The 19070-nt window shown below is 33.0% G+C and overlaps 3 protein-coding genes and 2 non-coding genes across 5 annotated transcripts; 3 read left to right on the top strand and 2 right to left on the bottom strand.

The window, feature by feature from the left end:
* Positions 1-793: 793 nt before the first annotated feature.
* LOC112733028 (basic endochitinase) lies at positions 794-2767 on the top strand. The gene is made up of 2 exons (XM_025781879.2): positions 794-1256; positions 1984-2767. Exons 1-2 carry the CDS (start codon positions 835-837, stop codon positions 2474-2476), a joined length of 915 nt encoding a protein of 304 aa, XP_025637664.1. The 5' UTR covers positions 794-834; the 3' UTR covers positions 2477-2767.
* A 571-nt stretch (positions 2768-3338) lies between these two features.
* Positions 3339-9367, bottom strand: LOC112733021 (uncharacterized). The gene is made up of 14 exons (XM_025781868.3): positions 8454-9367; positions 8122-8208; positions 7687-7796; positions 7430-7480; positions 7077-7248; positions 6561-6881; positions 6274-6477; positions 5610-6095; positions 5307-5516; positions 5003-5188; positions 4683-4846; positions 4444-4596; positions 4253-4331; positions 3339-4152 (listed from the first exon to the last, which is right to left on the bottom strand). Exons 1-14 carry the CDS (start codon positions 8889-8891, stop codon positions 3700-3702), a joined length of 3114 nt encoding a protein of 1037 aa, XP_025637653.1. The 5' UTR covers positions 8892-9367; the 3' UTR covers positions 3339-3699.
* Positions 9368-11229: 1862 nt separating this feature from the next.
* Positions 11230-11301, top strand: TRNAG-UCC (transfer RNA glycine (anticodon UCC)). Its single transcript has one exon. It is a non-coding gene; the product is annotated as a tRNA-Gly (tRNA).
* Positions 11302-11388: 87 nt separating this feature from the next.
* Positions 11389-11460, top strand: TRNAG-UCC (transfer RNA glycine (anticodon UCC)). Its single transcript has one exon. It is a non-coding gene; the product is annotated as a tRNA-Gly (tRNA).
* Positions 11461-11935: 475 nt separating this feature from the next.
* LOC112733014 (protein ABIL1) lies at positions 11936-16062 on the bottom strand. The gene is made up of 9 exons (XM_025781861.3): positions 15656-16062; positions 14652-14734; positions 14012-14162; positions 13835-13934; positions 13633-13725; positions 13431-13515; positions 13279-13331; positions 13043-13146; positions 11936-12402 (listed from the first exon to the last, which is right to left on the bottom strand). The coding sequence occupies exons 1-9, from the start codon at positions 15752-15754 to the stop codon at positions 12244-12246; spliced, it is 927 nt and encodes a 308-aa protein (XP_025637646.1). The 5' UTR covers positions 15755-16062; the 3' UTR covers positions 11936-12243.
* Positions 16063-19070: the final 3008 nt, after the last annotated feature.

Raw genomic sequence — 19070 nt, 5'->3', positions numbered from 1 at the left:
ATAAAAATATTATATTTTTATTAGTATCAAATAACTTTTGTATTTAACAAATAACTTATTTATTTGATCTGAATTTTTTGAAAAATATTTGTATAACTATTAAGAAGGTGAACGCAAAATATCAAAATAAAATTGGATCTATAGATTTTTTAATTTTCTTAAAAAATTAGTCATTCACAAAAAAAAATTAAATTCACTTGGTGTAAAATATCAAATTTTAAAAATAAAAATATATTCTTTTTTTCTAATAATACTTAAAAAGACCACATAAAAAATCTGATTTCTAAAATCCTTTTGTAAATATATACTTAATATCTAGTTATTTTTGTCATATTTTTAGATTTTTTATAATCTTATTTGTTGTTTGTATTTTTTAAAATTATTTTTCTTAATTAGCAATATAAACATTCGACTAATAATTTAGAGTAAAATTCCTCTCCGATCCCTAACCATTTAAGAAAAAGACCTAACGCTCCCTAACCATTAGAAAATAATAACGCGGTCCTTATCCATTCTCTCAATGGGATCGAAAGGCTTTTTCAGCGCTCCCTGACCATTAAGCTCTTCTGATTACTTTTTACCCAAAAATCAACAAGAGGTCCTTTTGATCACATAAATAGAATGAATAAGGACTGCATTATTATTTTTTAATGGTCAGCGGCGTCAAGTCTTTGGTTAGGGACCGGAAAAGGGGATTTACTTAATAATTTAAATATTCTTTAAAATGTTGTGTTTGTTTTTATTTGTATTTCTATGTCAAAAACAATTCAAATGTCCTATAAATTGGCATGCACTAAGTCATCCCAAACCGCACCAACCAAAAGAACACAAAACATGGAGAATAAACCATCACACTTTTCATCTCTCTTATTCCTTCTAATTCCCCTTGTGTTATTTTCCACTGCAAATTGTGGTATTGTTACTTACTGGGGCCAAGGTGATGAACAACTTCATGAAGGAACATTATCAGAAGCATGTAACTCAGGACTTTATCAAATTGTCAACATAGCATTCCTAAGTAAATTTGGGAATCGCAATAGACCACCCCATGTGAATCTAGCAAGTCACTGTAACAATGTTCCTAATTGCCACAAAAAAGTGGGCAAAGGCATAAAAAATTGCCAAAGTAAAAATGTCAGTGTCTTGCTCTCAATTGGAGGTGCTAGTGAAGGCTATCGATTATCATCTGCTCATCATGCTAACCGTTTAGCGGATTACTTATGGAATAACTTTTTGGGGGGACAATCAAGCCAAAGGTATGTAACTCAAAAGCTAAAAAATATATATGTGCATCCTTAAAATTAGTTATTAAATCAATTATTGTGTATCTTATTTTATTTTAGCTTTAAATTTTAACATTTTAATACTTAGTGCTTGTTTGGGTGACATTAAATCGATAAAAAAACAGATTTTTTTTTTATTTTGTAGTGTGTTTGACAAATTTCTAATAGTAAAAATAAAAATACTAGAAAAATAAAAAATATCTTTTTGGAGAAACTATAATTTACATCTTTTTCTAAAGGATCTATTTTTTTAAAAAAAATATATTTTTCACATAATAAATGAACAAAAAAGTATTTTTATCTTATTTAACTCAAACATAATTGATAGATAAACAAATCTTTTTACATGAGATATCTGAATATAAAATCACTTTTATCTTTGTAAAAGATCTTTTAAAAAAATATCATTAAAAAAAATATCTTTTTTGAAAATAGGTCCAAACAAGTTTTTAGAAGATCAACTTAGATCCTAATTAAGTGTAGTTTTATGAAAACTCACATGTAAATGACAATTTAATTAAATATATTAAATTAACATGTGAGAATTGTTAGATAATAATTTAATAAAATATGTTAAATTATTTTACGGTTTACAACTATCAACTTTAAGTAAAATAACATTTTGTCAGTCTCCATGCTAGTTTAGGCAATATAATTTTATCTAACATGGTATAGTTGTGATTATTTCTAATAAAACAAGGCCATTTGGTGATGCTATATTGGATGGAATTGACTTTGACATAGAAGGGAATCGTGGAGACCCAGAAAACTATGCAGTGCTAGCTATGAAGCTAAGAGAACACATGGACAAGAAGAAAAGAAAGTTCTACCTAAGTGCTGCACCACAATGTCCATTCCCTGATCATAACCAAAATCCAGCACTCTCCAAAGTTCATTTCGACTTTGTCTTCATTCAGTTCTACAACAACCCTGATTGCCAAGTTGCCTCAAACCACTTCCGAAGAAGCTGGAATAAGTGGACTAAAACCATAAAAGCTCACAAGTTCTATGTTGGCCTCCTCGCCATGCCGGCTGGCAGTGACACCGGTTATGTGCCGCCGGAGACAGTCTTAAATAAAGTTTTGCCTTTTGTCAAGAAATCGCCCAAGTATGGAGGAGTCATGCTGTGGAATAGAGGACTGGACAAAAATAGTGGATTTAGTGCCAAAATACATGATAGTGTTAATGAATAAATAAGCGTCTTATCGGACATAACAGACATTCTATATGTCCGATAAGACGCTAGTAGTTAATTATTAAAGTTTAAATAAATACCAATTCTTAGGAGCGGTTTAATATAATTAGGATTTAAGATGCTGTCTAAGTTAAAATTATATGTTCCTCACTAGTATACCAAACATAATTAAAGCTTAAATTTGCCCTTTATTAGTATGAGTTAGGGCATCTTGCTTTCAAGTATTTATATATCATCTTGTGTACTCTTATTTTGCTAAAAATTACTAAATCCAGTGTTTATGTGAAAATATATAATGCATGCATCTATAGTCAGTTAATCATATGAGATTCATAACAAAATACTTCTTATTAGAGATAAAAATGGTAATATAAAAAGAATATTGATTTTTATATGCTTCTTAGGAAGAGACACACACATCACACATGGTTGGTGTATCTCAAAAAACTAGAGGTTGATTAAAATTATTTCAGTATAATAATAATAAGTTTTATACTTTGCTTAAAAATAATTTCAAATTTTGTTTTATTTGGATATGTGGAAAAAAAAATTAACACAATAGTTAATGGATAATGCCCAGAGATTAGCTTAAGTTTATTTAACCTACAACAACAAAGGTTTTTCTAATTTTGTTTTTAATTCAATTGCACAAAAGTTATTCAAACATGATTTTGTTTACTTTTTCCCCCTCCCCTTAAAAACAAAATTTTAAAAAATAAAACTATTGTTTTCTAAATTCTAACTCAACTAATGTAATGATTGATTAAACCATCACAATTCTGCTATAAGTAATTCTTGGAACAGCTTAACTCAATTGAACACACAGAATTATTAGTTGTATAATTAACATAAGAACATGGTTTTGTGAATTGTTAAACATGCCACAAGTTAATTTCATTAAGATTGAACAAATGCTATCAAGATTACAACATCCCACACTTTTTCTCTAAACAAATCTATCACCCCAAAAGAATGGAACTAAAAATGAAAAAGAAACCAAAAAATATTAGGCCACTTTACATATTACCCTATTGTATCAGCCTCAATGACTAACAAAAAAGGATGCATATGCATGTTTTTCCATACACAACCTTCATACCCAATTTGTTGCATCCTTTTTTCTGAATGAGAAGAATGATATATTAAAATTACAAAAAGAAGAAAAGAATTTTATATCAGGGTCTCTACTTTATAAAATTGAAGCCTTGAAATATTGTAGAATCATGTTGCTTCTACTCCAAGCATAGTTGAATTAGAGTTCTCCTCCTCCCATTCCGGTGGCGGCTTAACATATTTTCCGATTACTTGTTGCCGTTTCCGCCGCCTCATTCTGTTTAGCTTTTCTATACTCTTCTGCTTCCTCTTTTCCTTCTCCTTGTGCCGCAAGTTTCGCTCCCTCTCTAGTACGCCTTGCCAGAATACTTCGCCTGTAGACGGCCACAACCAATGCCTGCTTGGGTCCTCGGACTCCGATAACTCGGCTAGGTCCTCATCCATGCTCTTGAGTGTGCTGTATGAGAACCATTTGATCCACATTTGACCTCTACGGCTCTTGAACTTGTGCTGTTCCAGCATTTGACCGGTTTCTGGGTTCACGAATACCATCCTCCGTGCACTATGGTAAGCCCAGACATTCCCGAGTAGCTCGAGAAGCCGAGAATAACAATGCTTGTCCTACAAGTTTCATGTGTTCATGAATTCAGTTAATAATGGGGCAACAAATCCAAACTACCATGAAACTAACTACAAATCAAACCATGGTAAAGAAAGTTACTTTCGACAAACTCAAAGGACACCGTCCGGTCAAATGGTGCTCATCATACATCTGTGAATCCAATGCATCAACAAACATTCTGCAAAAACAATAGATCAATTATTTACCTGTTGAACAAGTTACAATGATGATCTTTTACCACTTTGAATTGCGATTTGAGGATAACCTTGGATTAGAGAAACCAAGCATACCTAGAGAACATGACAAATTCTAGAAAAGATCTTGTAGGTAAAGCCCAGCTGTGCATGACAGACCAGGTGTCACCGTCTTCGGGCATCGGCGGCAGAGACTCCATATCGTCTTTTAACCCATACATTCGCCTCATGGCTTCCGAGAAGGTGAACCTTACAACACACAGGCAAGAAAACAAGATATGTCACTGAAAATATAAAAGTTGGTGAGTTGCATTAATGAGTAAAAATGACCTTACTTGCAATTTCCTGCATTAATGGCATCACAGAATGACCAGAAGTCCTTCTTCAAAGGGTTTCGCGGATCTGTATCCATGCGCACCCAGAAATATAGTGCATCTCCATACCTTTTGGATTGGATAGCATCTAATAATGCATTTTCAGCAGTTTTGGACAATGATGCCTGTTAAAATCAGCATCATAACCTCCACCTTAGTATGATTGATGAGGATATAAAGAATAACATAAATTTACTTTAAACTGATATCTATATCCGGAGATCGAAAAGTGAATCAGGAGAGGTAAAATGAGGTATGAAAGACAACCATGAACCATATACCTTCCTTGCAGTTGCTCTCCATGACTGAAATCCAATCCAAGCATTTTTGTGTATTCGATCAATCCTGTTTGCAATTGCAAAGAAGGCTCCATGTTCACCAAGTATGTCTCGGTAGTAACCATTATTAAGTAGCGGAAGACGAGATGGTGCTTCAATATCATCTTTCCCGGGTCTTCGGCCTTTAGACTGCAAACAATTAAATTCAAGTTAGCATGGATTGCATTACCATATTATCACTCTACTAACAATTTCTACCACAACACTTGATAAAGGACTCTACTATTGATACATGCATGCAACATACCAGGCCAACTCCTCGATAGAGAGATTTTTTATGCAGAAAAGGCCAGGATCCTTCGCCAAAATAAGGTTCGTAAATGCATAACGGTTGTCCTGTCCGCTCGAGCTCTCCTTCTTCCCTTTCATGCAAATCATTCTTCAATCTATCAGCCTTCTTAGCACTTTTATATACATCCTCCCATGTCCCGTGTGACTGTTCTGTTCTATCCTTCAGCTGCATCAAAACTCAACATATTTAAGTTTGACACACCAACCTTCCAAAAGGAAATACCATAATTATATGAGTTGAAAGATTCAATGAACTTACCTCTTCATCCTCTCTTCTTTTTTTCATAAGGGCCATCTGCATATTCCTTTCTTCTTCCCATATGCTATATACAAACAAATCATTAGCTGCAACTGCACTAATGGATCTATTTTTTTGAGAATGATTCCACTGCTCCTCGTATCTATCTAAAAACGTGTTACTTATTAATGTCCTGTTTTGGTAAGTCAAATTTGGAAGTGCCTCAAATAAATGCCACTGCCATTGTTCTTTAACACCGGGGGATATTTCCGAAACGGCCTTGGGAGGAGCAACCTCTGACGGAAGCCGGAGAATATTCTGAAGTAAAGTTGCATATCCCTCAATAGCTTCTGAGACCATAAGGTTCTTCCCTGCCCTTCTTCCAATTGAGGCAATGTTACGAGCCATCGGTGATATTTTCCCTTTCGAGATCACTTCCAGCATAATTTGTCTCAGAACTTTACTATTATCCAGAGGAAAAAGATAGCCGTTTACCCTGTCGTCGACCTATGATGTTGACAAAATAGTTGGTGATTTCATTAGAAATATATATATTATATATATGAAATTCTTAAACTCAATTTGTTGATTTTTTTATTAAAAAAAGTGTCAAATTTTAGATGCTTTGAAGTTATTATAGAATATAGATGCTATTACAGGAAAAGATCAGGGACATTAGACATACATATTTTCTGATCATCGAAATATCAGGAGCAATAATTGGTTTCTCAAAGCACATGGCTTTTACTAAAATCTCTGGAAAAGACTGCTCTTCAAGGAAAGAACCATATATAACAACATCCGAAGTGCCAAGAACAGAATCAACATTTGAATCTCCGGCTATGTACTCTATAATGCCTCTTGGATATTTCAAGCTACTTGCCATGGTCTAAAACAAACAAAATATGAAAATATAAGATAAGAAGCTTTACATCACTTATTTAACAAACATAGAGAAAATAGGATGCATACCTCAAGTGCCACACTGTAGTTGCTTGATAACTCCATGCTATGAACAATGATCCGTAGTTGCGCACTTGAATTTTCTTTGCTTAAAGGGAAATCTGAAAGAAGAGGTAATAAAGCCTCCAAAACAATGGCATGCCCCAACCACATGCCCTTGTACATCAATTGACTCCCCACAATTGCAATAATTACATCTTCTGAGCCATAACCCAACTTGATGCGCAAGTCATCTTTCTGCAAGGACATATATGCATCTGCTTCTATTGATTCGGCGGGTGAACCGGGAATGACATAAAAATTCCCAGCATCAAATGTGGAGTAAATCATCTGTCAAATTATTAGTTGCGAACAGCTAGTTTAGGTCTCAACACAATAAGATTCGAAAGACGATAGACAAAAAAGCTACTTGTTTATGAATCCCGCCGCTTTTTGTGAGTGTCTCTAAGCATAAGTTGTTAAACTGTGCCTATCTATGAATTTTTCAATGATAAATACAAATGTAACTTGTCGCATACATATTACCGGCAAGGCATAGTTTGGGAAGACAACAACTGTTGACCGGTTGAAAACTCTGCTCCAATCATTCAATAGTTCTGTTTGCCCATTAGCAACATATTGCCTTGACCGATAAGCAAGTGCATTTTCATGAACGGCCCATAAAAGAGGCAATGACTTGAAAGGCTCCTGCAAAAAACTGTAACAACTAAAATCATTCGGGTTACTTGAGTAAAAGGATTTTCATGATAAAACCACAAACACAATCAGCAAACATGTATTCACTAAGTCAATGCTTGATACATAAAAATAATGAAATGCTATGTGCAAAGTCGGCGAGCAAAATCTTAGCCTTACGAAAATAAGAAGAAAAATCTTACCAAGAAAAGGCATGCTTGGCTTCAAGAGAGCTCACAATTATGCCATTAAAGCTGCAAAGGACAGACATTCATCAGATGCAAGTAGATCTATTATTCAACCAAAACAGTAGGGTTTTATCAGTCATTAACATATAAACAAACAAGCTAAACCGGTTCCGTATAATAGAGACTTGTTTAGGAAGTTCTTAAAACTATGCAAATTGCTTAGTCTAGAGTCTAAACAAAAGTAAATAACAATAAATAAATAATGATCATACTTTAGCCAGTCCATAGCATTATATGACTTGTCACATTTTTGAATGACAGTAACTGGAACTCTTAAATTTATCCATGCAAAGCGTGCTGGCCCATCTTTAAGTGAAAATACCTGAAAAACAGAGAATACTTGAGCTAAAACCACAATACCAATTGAAGAAACAAAATCCTAAAATAGCTATGAGGTTAACACCTTTTTTCCGGAATTTTATAATGTCAATTGATAAGTCACCATCCCCATATACACTTCTAAGTGCACATGCCTGATTTTATTTTAAAACACTACTCTAGCATGGCAAGGGTATCTTACTCATCCATCAAGGCATTCAAAACTAATAACTAAGTTTAAACCTTTTCTGGTTCCTTTCTTAAATTGTCTAAATTCAAGATTTCTTTTTCAGCCGAATTCCGGAAAGAGAATGAATAATAAAATGTACCTGAATTTCATAGCCAATCTCCACCAAAGCAGCTCCAATTGTTACCATAAGCAATTGCTGTGAATCCACCAATAGTTCTCCAAATACCTTCAAAGGAAATCAAAGTTATTAACATCTAAAAAGAATTAAAGTTTAACTAATAATAACCTCATTTCAACTTAAACAGTCATAACTTTGTACAAAACCACATGCTAAGCTAACCGGTAACAACTTGCTTCCGCTGAATTAGCTCAAAATTAACCTAAAAATAGACCTTTCTTATTCCAAACTAAAATCAATAGATACACATTCATACACACTTTCTTCACCAAGTGAAAATTAGGTGAACTAACCAGTGCCAGCTGTGGCTTCCGCCACCCGAAATGCCGCACCGTTTGGTTGAGCAGATTCACTTCCCTACCATCACCACCACCTCTTCTAAACCTCTCCAAAATCTTTGGCACAAAAACAGCATCATCTCCAACAATGTCCAATGCAAAATTATCTAAGTCCTTATGATTGTGATGCAGATTCTTCACATCCCTCATCAAATTGTCCTCTGATTTTTCCACCACAGAGCCAGGAAGGAACATCTGAAACACAACCACAAGGCACAGAAACACCACCACTGTGCAAATCCATTGCACGTAATCAAACTTCTTGAAAAGCAACCTTGAGAAGCTCGATCTGAACCTCAAGAATAAAGGGTGCTTCTCTTTTCTACTGTTTGCTTGATTGTTACCGAACAAGCTCCCTTTCTTCAATGGGATTCCGGATTCTAAAGAACCCATTTATAGTCCCATCAATTGGGGCACATCAAATAACACAAACAGAAAAAGAAAAAAAAAACAAAGCTTCAAACTTTGACCCCCCAAAACTAAAAATAATGCATGCAAACAAGGGTGCTCCAGCTGGGAATCTTCAACGAGGTTCAAACAAATAGCTCAGAGACAGTGAAAGAAGCTGAAAAAGACTCAAACTTTGAGATTTGAATTCAAGAAAAAGGCGAAGAGATATAATGGGGTGTTAAGCAATAGCCAAAAAAATTGACCCAATTGGGAAGAAAAACAAAAAAGTGTGATTTTGGTTTTTTGATGGGGATTTTGCTGATGGTGAAGGAGAGTGAGTGTTTCTGAACAGTGTTTTTCAGTGAATTAGTGGGAAGAAGAAGAAAGAAAGAAACAAAAGATTTAGCGTTGAAGAATAGAGAAAGATGGATGCACACGCTATAGAGACAATGAAGCCTTAAACAGTGACCATAAGACTTGGAAAAGAAAAAGAAAATCTATTTTATTTAGTTAGAAATAAAATAAAAATAAAAATAAAAGTGTTAAAAATTGCTCATTTTTGTTGTGTTTTTTGGTCTGAAATGGTTAAGTGTGCTAAATTTTTGGGTGATAATGTCTCACACACGCGTTAAACTGAGGTGGGGGGTGTACACGCGCGTGCATAGCTGTACTTGCACGTGAGGTGATTTTACTTTACGTGGGAGAAAAATGTGAAAAATGAAAAAATGTGATTTCCTATTTGGTTTTTTTTTTTCCTGAGTAGTACAGTGATCTTGCCAAGCCACCGGCAAAATTGTCAGCAGAAATTGATGCCCAAGGAATACTTGGTTTGTTGGGATAAAATTAAATTGAAAATATTTTAGGATTGAATTAATGAATTTTTAATTAATTTAATAAGTAAAATTAGCTCATCCATGATTCAATACAATTCTATTTCTATGTGAGGGAGATAATTGTATTATGTACTTCTTACAAAATACAGGAAAATCAATAATTAACAATAGACTAATATATTTAAAAAAAATAAAAAAAGATCTTATGTCATATTATCTCATTTTTAAAAAATGTGATTTATTTAGGAAAAACAGCCTCATAGCCGACAACACTTTAACATAAATTAGATAAATGGTAAATATTCTATCAACAACAACAATAATAATAATAACAATAGTTTGTTTGTTCAATAGTTATATTTTTATTCTTTAAATATTGTATCAATAAAATGATAAAAATCTTAATTATATATTAAAATTAGTCGCTAAAATTAGTTATTATATATTTGTGTATAAATATATGTATAATTTAATTTATTTTTAGTATATTTTTTATATTTTAATATATATTTTATAACAGTAATTGACTGATTTTAGTGTCTACCTAGAATGGTTGACAAAATTATGCTACATATGAAATTTGGCATGGTGATAGAAAGTAGAAACCCCTGAATTTATCTCTATATACTAAGTTTATGTTTACCCAAAAAGTGGAGGATGCATTTGTTCTCTCAGTTAACTATAGCAATAGAAAAGCGACTTCCTTGATATTTAAATCTTGTAGGTTTGCTCTTTGCTGGTTGAAGGGCAACTTGAAAAAGGTATGGTATGACCAATTTCCATGTGAGGGTCTTATCATATGACTTCAAATCTGAACCAATCAATGTGATGAGGTTACAACTTATTACATGTGTTGTTAGTGTAAGGTTTTGGAACCTAGTCCATTACCCTTTATAAATATTTGTCCAGTATCAACTTATTTACCATCACAATTGGAGTCATATGAATTGTATCACAATTTTATCTATAAAGCATTAGCTTCTCCATGTTATCGCCATTGCTTTGCATAAACCACCTTAGTGGTAATCAGCTGTAGGCCATATAGGTCCTACAACAACTGAAACTCTCACTGTTTAATAAGGGTTTGGTCTCCAATTCCTGGTGACAAAACTGAAAATGCATAGTTACTTTGGAAGAAGGTGAATTGCATCTTTCAAGTTCCAACCACTTGCTCATGATCCAGTTCTGGTTTGCAGACCAAAATTATCAAAATATACATTATTGACCATCACAATTCACAGATGATGATTAAATTCGTACAGTATTTTTCATTAATAATAGGCTCACAGACTTTAACCTTGTATTAATGACTACGTACATCCTTCAGTATCAGCTTTTTTTGAAACTTGACGCACATTGTATCAGACTCCATAAATTTTACTTCATAAAAATGAACAGGTTCATGGGAAATCACACCCTTTTTGTATCAAAATAATAGAATCCAAGCAAATCCCAAGAAATATTATATTATATTAAAATTAATTTCTGAAAAACCAACGATGGCCAAAGCGTTTGTAGTCCAACGGTTAGGATAATTGCCTTCCAAGCAATAGACCCGGGTTCGACTCCCGGCAAACGCAAAAATCTTTTTCTTTATCTGCTATTTTCATTTGGAAAAGTAAAAACACTGAGATTCTTTTTATTCAGTAAGAACAACGATGGCCGAAGCGTTTGTAGTCCAACGGTTAGGATAATTGCCTTCCAAGCAATAGACCCGGGTTCGACTCCCGGCAAACGCACAATTCTTTTTCTTCATCTGCTATTTTCATTTGGAAAAGTCAAAAAGACTGAGATTCCTTCTATTCAGTGATCCTCACATGTCATTTGGCATTCCCTAGAACCATTCTCAGCCAATGTGCAATATGAAACTAAGTTTCTTCCAGTTTTGAACACCTACCTTCTTTGTTTAATATTTATTCCTTCCCTCTATAGTCTATACTCTATACTGCAGCTTGCGTTTTTTTACCCAAATAGGGGAGTAAAGTTTTCTTTGATTCATAGCTAATCCCCTTCGGCATTGCTATCAAGGACCAACTACAAATCACAAGTTTTGTGAAACACAACCACCACACCACAAGACATACAACAAAAGCCTACATACAAATTAAGCTTGCCTTAAAGATCATTTTTTTTCCCCCACAGGTATATCAGTTATCACATGTACTTATACTGGGATAGTGGGACAGCAAATCAGTCCCCTCAGAAAAGATAATATTCAGAAACAAAGCAGATCTTGGGAAGATTTACATATCAAAACTCTAACAATTAGCATCAGCATACCACATTTATGCATTTTACATGTGCCTGAGCACTACAGAACATAGATCAAGATTCACAAGGGTAACAAAGATCAATATCACTACTATGAATTTGTTATCATTTCCCGGCCTGTGGAGCCATACATGGCCATTATTCAAAGGCTTGTACCAGATATGAACCAGAAACTAATAGATTCTAAGCATTTAGAGAATCATATAGAAAAGCATGAATTGCAGATGGGGTTTAACTCAGCATCGAGATACTCATGAGAAAGAAACGGCCTTCACTTTTGGCGTTTTCTGCTTAGCAAAGAAAGCTGATAGCACACTTTTGCTTCGAACAGGGACTTGGACAGTGTCGCGTCGGTTTTGGTTGTCGAATGACCTGAATGGTGTAATTGGTCTGGAACCCTCCAATGAATCCTGCAGAAAAGACTTGTTAGTAACTTTGTAAAGAAAGCTTCAGGAAAGTATAAGGAATTTGAATAAAATAAATGCAACCGTTTCAACTCTTGAGAACCTTATGTTCAAGTAAAATCTAGCTGCAAAATATTGTCCACACTTCCAATATTTGCCAACATTTCTTGTGTTCAATGAAAGCCAAACTTAGTGTCACTTCCCAGCTAATTGGAAGAAACAAAACTCAAGGAGGGAAAGATAACCTCCTATTACTAAATGCTTCCCATCATAATTTGTTTTTAATGAAAAATATTTTATTAGCAAAACAGTTTTCCAATCTTCACTAATGTTGTTTTCCCTAAAAACTGAATATTAATCATCTTAGTTTCCATTGTACTCTTATTCGACATAGAACATTACTTTTTCCATTTGTAGGAATACATTATGTATAGTCTAATGAAACTAATTTAATGCTGGATAACTCATCCCATGCAAGCTACGCGATGATATCCTTTTAAACAGTTCATTATTTGATGCATAATCCTATAAAAGCAATAAATATGTCAAGTAGAAAGCAAAATAAAATGATATTATCAGATATCGACCATCAAACAGGGTTCCGCAACTGCAAGGCATTTGCACTTGTCAATGAATATGGTGTTACCTTGCGTGTGCCACCCAAAGATAGCCCGATATTAGAAGCAGGAGCTCCATTCGATAAGTGAATTTGTGCTGGCGATGGTTTCATCCAGGTACTCTCTTCATTATCTGCAGGTATGTAGCCATGGACCATAAGCTAGCTATGATTTGAACATTAAGAAACAACCAGCACCTGACTTATTACTGAATTTTAAATGGCATATTACAATATATCAAAAGGGAGACAGCTATTCCACAAACCTAAAAGATGGAAAACTTCAGGAGTCTTGGCAGAAAACTTTGGGGTCTCGATGCTGCAAAAATAGAGTGTAATGCCATTTGTACCTCGTGTGTAAAACAGAAAAAGCAGCAACCATGCATGACCTCAAATATTAAAACTTTTCCAAACTTACATTGGTGAAGCATGTGAAACTCCTTTTAAGGTTGACTTAGTCTCTGATGCTAAATGCCATGAAAGAGTTTTTGATGCAGGGGTACCTATATGTAAAAATATACATTCCGATTAGCAATATAATATTCACTTATGTCCAAAAGGAAAAGAATAAGATCCATGTCAAAAACTCTAGAAGGGGCAAAATTTTCCCCAATGCATACCTGAAGATTGAAAACGAGTCCTGGTTTGAAATGGATTTTGTCTTGCATCAATCTGTATGTGTGGACTGAAATGCACCTTTTTATTGACAGAATCTAGCTTGCATTGATAAACAAACATAGGCAGCCATAAGTAAAATAAATAATAATAGAGTTTTCCAATGCCAATAGTAATTTCAGATGAATAGAAAACAAAAAATCATACTTGGTAAAATGTAGTGCTTGTGATGTCTGGGAATGATTGCCAACAATTGCTGTTGCCGAAGACCTTCTTTATCCGTGTAAATTTGGCATGTAAGAAGTTTCTGCAAGTAAGAGATATGTTACTTTAATTGATCTTTGGTCTAATTGAACATAATTTTGCAGAAGAGCTTGTAGTTACCTGAGTTACAGTAGAGACCCTCAAATCCATAGTTGATACATCCAACGTTTGTTGATCTAGAAGATCGGTTAACTTGCACGCGACAGTTCCCAGATGATCAACAGCATTCACAAGAGCTCTTACAGCATAATCTTTCAAGTTGTCAAGTACCCTAATGCATGAATAACGCACAAATGATGAAAGTTCCCTTCAACATTTGAACACAAAGGAGAATGGACACAGAGCATGTTGTTGCTACTCATTTACATCAGCTGGCAAGACTTAAAAAGTTCATGCATACACGTTTGTCAATTTTTTCATTTCATTTGATTTACATAATGCAAATTACTCATGTTATTTAATGGTTTTACTATCTCCAAAGTTAAAAGCTTATTGCTGGCATTTCATCCCTAACATACAGTACTAGCATTTATCAAAATGACCTAGCAGAATGAAACTTAAAAGTTCGTTTCATATATTACTCACATCTCTTGTAAAAACCAGTTAGGAAAAACTCAACCACTAACTTTTTTGTCTGATTGGGAAAGCTTCAATCGTTTACATAGCAAAGCAGTTGAAAAAAATGAGGTTAAGATGACTCTGCCTTCAGATCAGGTTAAAACAGGGGAAAAGAACTCATCAACAAAACAAATATCCTTACATTTGTTTCTGTTCACTATTGAAATAAGATTTTTCACAGTATTCTGCGGCAGAATAAAGTTGAGGCCTCAGGTTCTTAAGCTCCTGAAATGACCATAATATGAAGATCAAATGACTATCAATGCAATTTGCATACTTTAAACTTTTAAAGTTTAAATCATAGCCAATATAGCCAAAGGATAAATAACTAAGCCAGAAAAGTAAAATATAAGTTATATATAGGTACAATAATCCTGTAAAAATCCACGAGCATTATATAATCTGGAGTCTCAACTTACTTAATGCCACACATTAGTATAGTTTGTATCTACTATTAGCCAAAATTAACCTCAATTCTAATAATCTAATGTATAATAAGATATCTTAAATTTCCAGTAACATGATAAGTCTCACCCCCCCCCTCTCTCTCTCTCTCTCTCTCCCCCTCCCTCTTCTCTCTTCCAATTGTAACTCAACACAATTGTTTCTTACTTCCATCCCAGAGGTTTCAATGCAACTGCTTCCAAACGTCAAATTCAAATCTCCTTCGCCACATTCTCATTTTTTAAAGTTGTACCATGGTTATAAATTGCAATCGGCATCAATTGCGGCAGAAATATTCACCATTCGCTACAGCAATTCCACTTCCATCGGCCGCAAAATATTCACATCCCAACGGCAATTTAAAAAAAAATCATAACTCTTCAGAAACATATATATCCTACAAAATTCAGCTGCTATAAACTTGTAGTTTCTTATAATTAAGTAATCCACACTCGCTAAGAATTAAACTATCTATTTTCAGCAACATCCTGGGTCGCACGGTTTCAAATTTAAGTCAACAACTGTTATTAGCAATGCAAGCGCACAGCTTAAGAAACGACGCGATTCTCACCGCATCAAAACAGAACTAAACTTCGCCACCAAACCAGAGAGAGTAACCGAAAGTCAAAAAGTCAACACAGCGAAAAATAAACGCAGATCTGAGCTGAGAATGAAACAGTGAGAAGGAGAATGAGAGAGAACCTGCAAGGCGTTGACGAAGCTCTTGCTGCGCTCCATGGAAGCCTCGTCGAAGGTCATGGCGGAGTTAAGAGGCGTTGTAGTTGGACGCTTTACCTCCATTGATTTTTTATAACTACGCTTAAAACGTAACTAACTCAGAAGCGTGTGAAACGGAACGTAACTAACTTGTGCATAAAACGTAACAAACTCAACCAAACGGTTAGAAACGCAGAGCTACTACCATTGTGTTCAGTGTTGTTATGATTAATCAGAAAGAAGGAGACTTGTTAAAGAAGAGAGAGGGAAAGATTGAAGAAGGAGAATGGAAAGTAAGGGGGAGAAAAAGAAAAGAAAGGAAGTGAGCTTTTTGTTTGTGTTTTTTCTTTTGGAAAATAATAAAAAGGTTACTGAATATTATTTTTCGTTTTGGTGTTAAATAAATAGGATGAGAATATTTAATGCGGTTCCACGTGGCGCGGTGGTTAGTTGACGCCAACTTCCACTCTCGCCCCACGCTGCTTTGCTTTAACTTGAAAAGACATCACTACCCTCCCCTCGTATTTATCACAGTCACTCGTACAAGCTGCTCAGTGCAGCTGACATCGCAGCTCTGCTACGTATAATAACCACGTATATACTTATTTGGGAGATATTTTTTTTAAAATAAATAAGATAAATATAACATTTACTCGAGTAAATTTAAGAGTATTTAATTATTTATTTTTTAAATTAGGATAAAATATATTTTTATTTTTTAAATTTGTCAAAATTTTAAAAATATTTTTAAATTTTATTTTATATTAATTTTGTCTTTAAATTTTTTTATTTGCATTAAAAATATTACTGACATCTAAAATTTAAATTTTTTTTCAATCAATTAAATAATAATGCATGACACTTATATTTAGTTTGTTTATGTTAAAAATAATTTTTATAAAATTATTGCTAAATTTATTCTATTTTTTTTTAAATTAGTGGCTAGAGACATATATTTAATACAAATAAAAAAATTTAAAATAAAATAAAATCTAAATATATTTTTAAAATTTTTAATAAATTTTAAAGACAAAAAATATAATTTATTTTTTAAATTATAATAGACATTTCATCTACAGTAAAAATGAAATATTTATATATGAAAGTGAATGTTATTTGTAATGTATATACATATTTCAATTTAAATATGTATTTTTTTGTTATTTATATCAATTTCTTTTAGCAGATAATATATATATATATATATATATATATATATATATATATATATATATATATATTAAGTGTACATTTGTATCCTTCATATATGTAGTTTAAAATGAAAAAGTTATAGATTGTATAAGGTTAATGTAAATTAAATTAATTATATTAGTTAATTGTTTATATTGTTTATATTTCTAAAGTAAAATTTTAATTCGAATCTTATGAACAAAGCTGTTCAACTTAAAATAATAAAATATTAATTAAATTTTAAATGTTAAAAGAGAAATAGATTTGACTCATAATCATTCTTATATTATACTAGGGTATATTTAGATTATTTAAATGTGACATTTATTTATTTTTAAACATAATTTGTGAATAAGAAAGTTGCTTTCTTTGAGAAAATATCAAAATCAAAATAAACCTCGTCATTTAGTAAAACCTGATGAGTATGGCTACAGTATACAATACTGTATTACTGTATGTATACGGTGGGTCACCGGTAATGTGTCAAGTGTCAACTTGCACTCACCGCCACCAAACACCAAACTACACCTAATATAACATCCATTCAATAATTAATTATTGCACCTAATAACAGGTTTATATATATATATATATATATTTCACTGATTCGTATGTTCCCTTCTTTTTGTTTTATATCAGAGACTAAAAAATTGTGTTGGTGGAGCCTTTTTCTTCTTCTTTTTCATTCTATAACTTAGTTAAATATTATTTAGACTCGTTAAAATTAATTAGTATCATAAGTGTCCAAATATATAACGGCACAAGATTAGGTGTTGGCCAGTGCCCACTAAAGTTTGGGTTAATAAATTCTGTTACTTTTTCAGATGTGGCTATGAAACATTGGTACTTATATATAGAGTAACTTCATTTAATTTGGAGCATATTTTCCTTTCAGGCATTCTCACACAATAAACCAAACAACATAAAGTTCTCATACTTTAGAAGTGTAATATCAAATTAGAGTACGTTGGGGGCAACTAATTTTTTAATATTTTTTTATAGTCTGATTTAACAAAATATTATTTCGTTGGACAGTTCATTTATAGAGTTCAATGCTTTTTCTTTTATATTTTTTTAGTCTTATTTATAAAATTAATAATAAAAATTATATTTTACTCTCTTAATATTAAAAAATTGAGAAAATTTATTTTTTATTAATTATTAACAAGTTTGACAAAAACTTATATTTACATTTCTTAAAAATAAAGTGACAAATAATTTTTATATATTTAAATATTATTACTAAAAATAATACGGACTGAGAGGTAGGAGTGAGCACGAGTAGCAAGTATCTAATTATCCGTCCAAATCCAAATCGAACCAATTAAATTGGTTTTAGAATCATCGGGTAACGGTTATGGAGTTGCATAACTCGAACCAACCAATGGACTCGACTATATATTAATTAAATAAAAAAAATTTGAAAAATATAAATATGCCTTTTAATGATTTTGAGTTTTTCACCAACAACCCTAACACTAGCGGCAGTTTCCTCACCTTACGGAGTAGACTTTAGTAGGGCTTTTTCAAACCTCACCTTACCTGTAAGTGATAATGTTGTTGGAAGTCTTCTTCTCCAAGTACAGCCACTCTCACTGTATTTAATGTATTTAAATTTTAATATATTTGGTGTTTAACATGTTTTGATTATTTCTATTAATTTTACATGTTTATTGTACTTGAAAATTTTTAAGATAAATTTTTTTATGAATTTTTGTTTCATCGGATACCCAATTATTCGAACCAAATCAATCCGTTCTTAATCGATTTAAGATTAAGAACGGATTGATTTGGTTCGGATACATACACAAAAAAATGTAAATCCGAACCAAACCGAACCAATTATAATTCAATTGGTTCGGTTCTAATTTCACCCTAAATCCAAACTAACCCAACTCATACTCATCCCTATTGATAAGGGTGCACACGGCCCGGCCTGGTCTGAAGATCCGTCCCGATCTCGAACATTTTAGGGGCTAATTTGGTTGTGATTTCACTGGTTCAATGGTCGGGTAAGGGTCTAAAAAATAGACTCGATCATTATTTCAGGCCGGGTCCGGGTCAAGGCGAACCCGACTTCACCCGATTCATGTGCACCCTAAGGAAACTAAAAAATGTATATATATTTTAAATTAATTTCAATATTATGTTATATTAATTATAAGTTTATTATTTTACTCTTAATCACACGTGTTGAATTAGAAAATAG

Source organism: Arachis hypogaea, chromosome 2, assembly GCF_003086295.3.
Source record: "Arachis hypogaea cultivar Tifrunner chromosome 2, arahy.Tifrunner.gnm2.J5K5, whole genome shotgun sequence".
NCBI lineage: Eukaryota > Viridiplantae > Streptophyta > Magnoliopsida > Fabales > Fabaceae > Arachis > Arachis hypogaea.
Note: the sequence above shows the minus strand (reverse complement) of the source record. Positions and strands in the feature narration are given on the sequence as shown.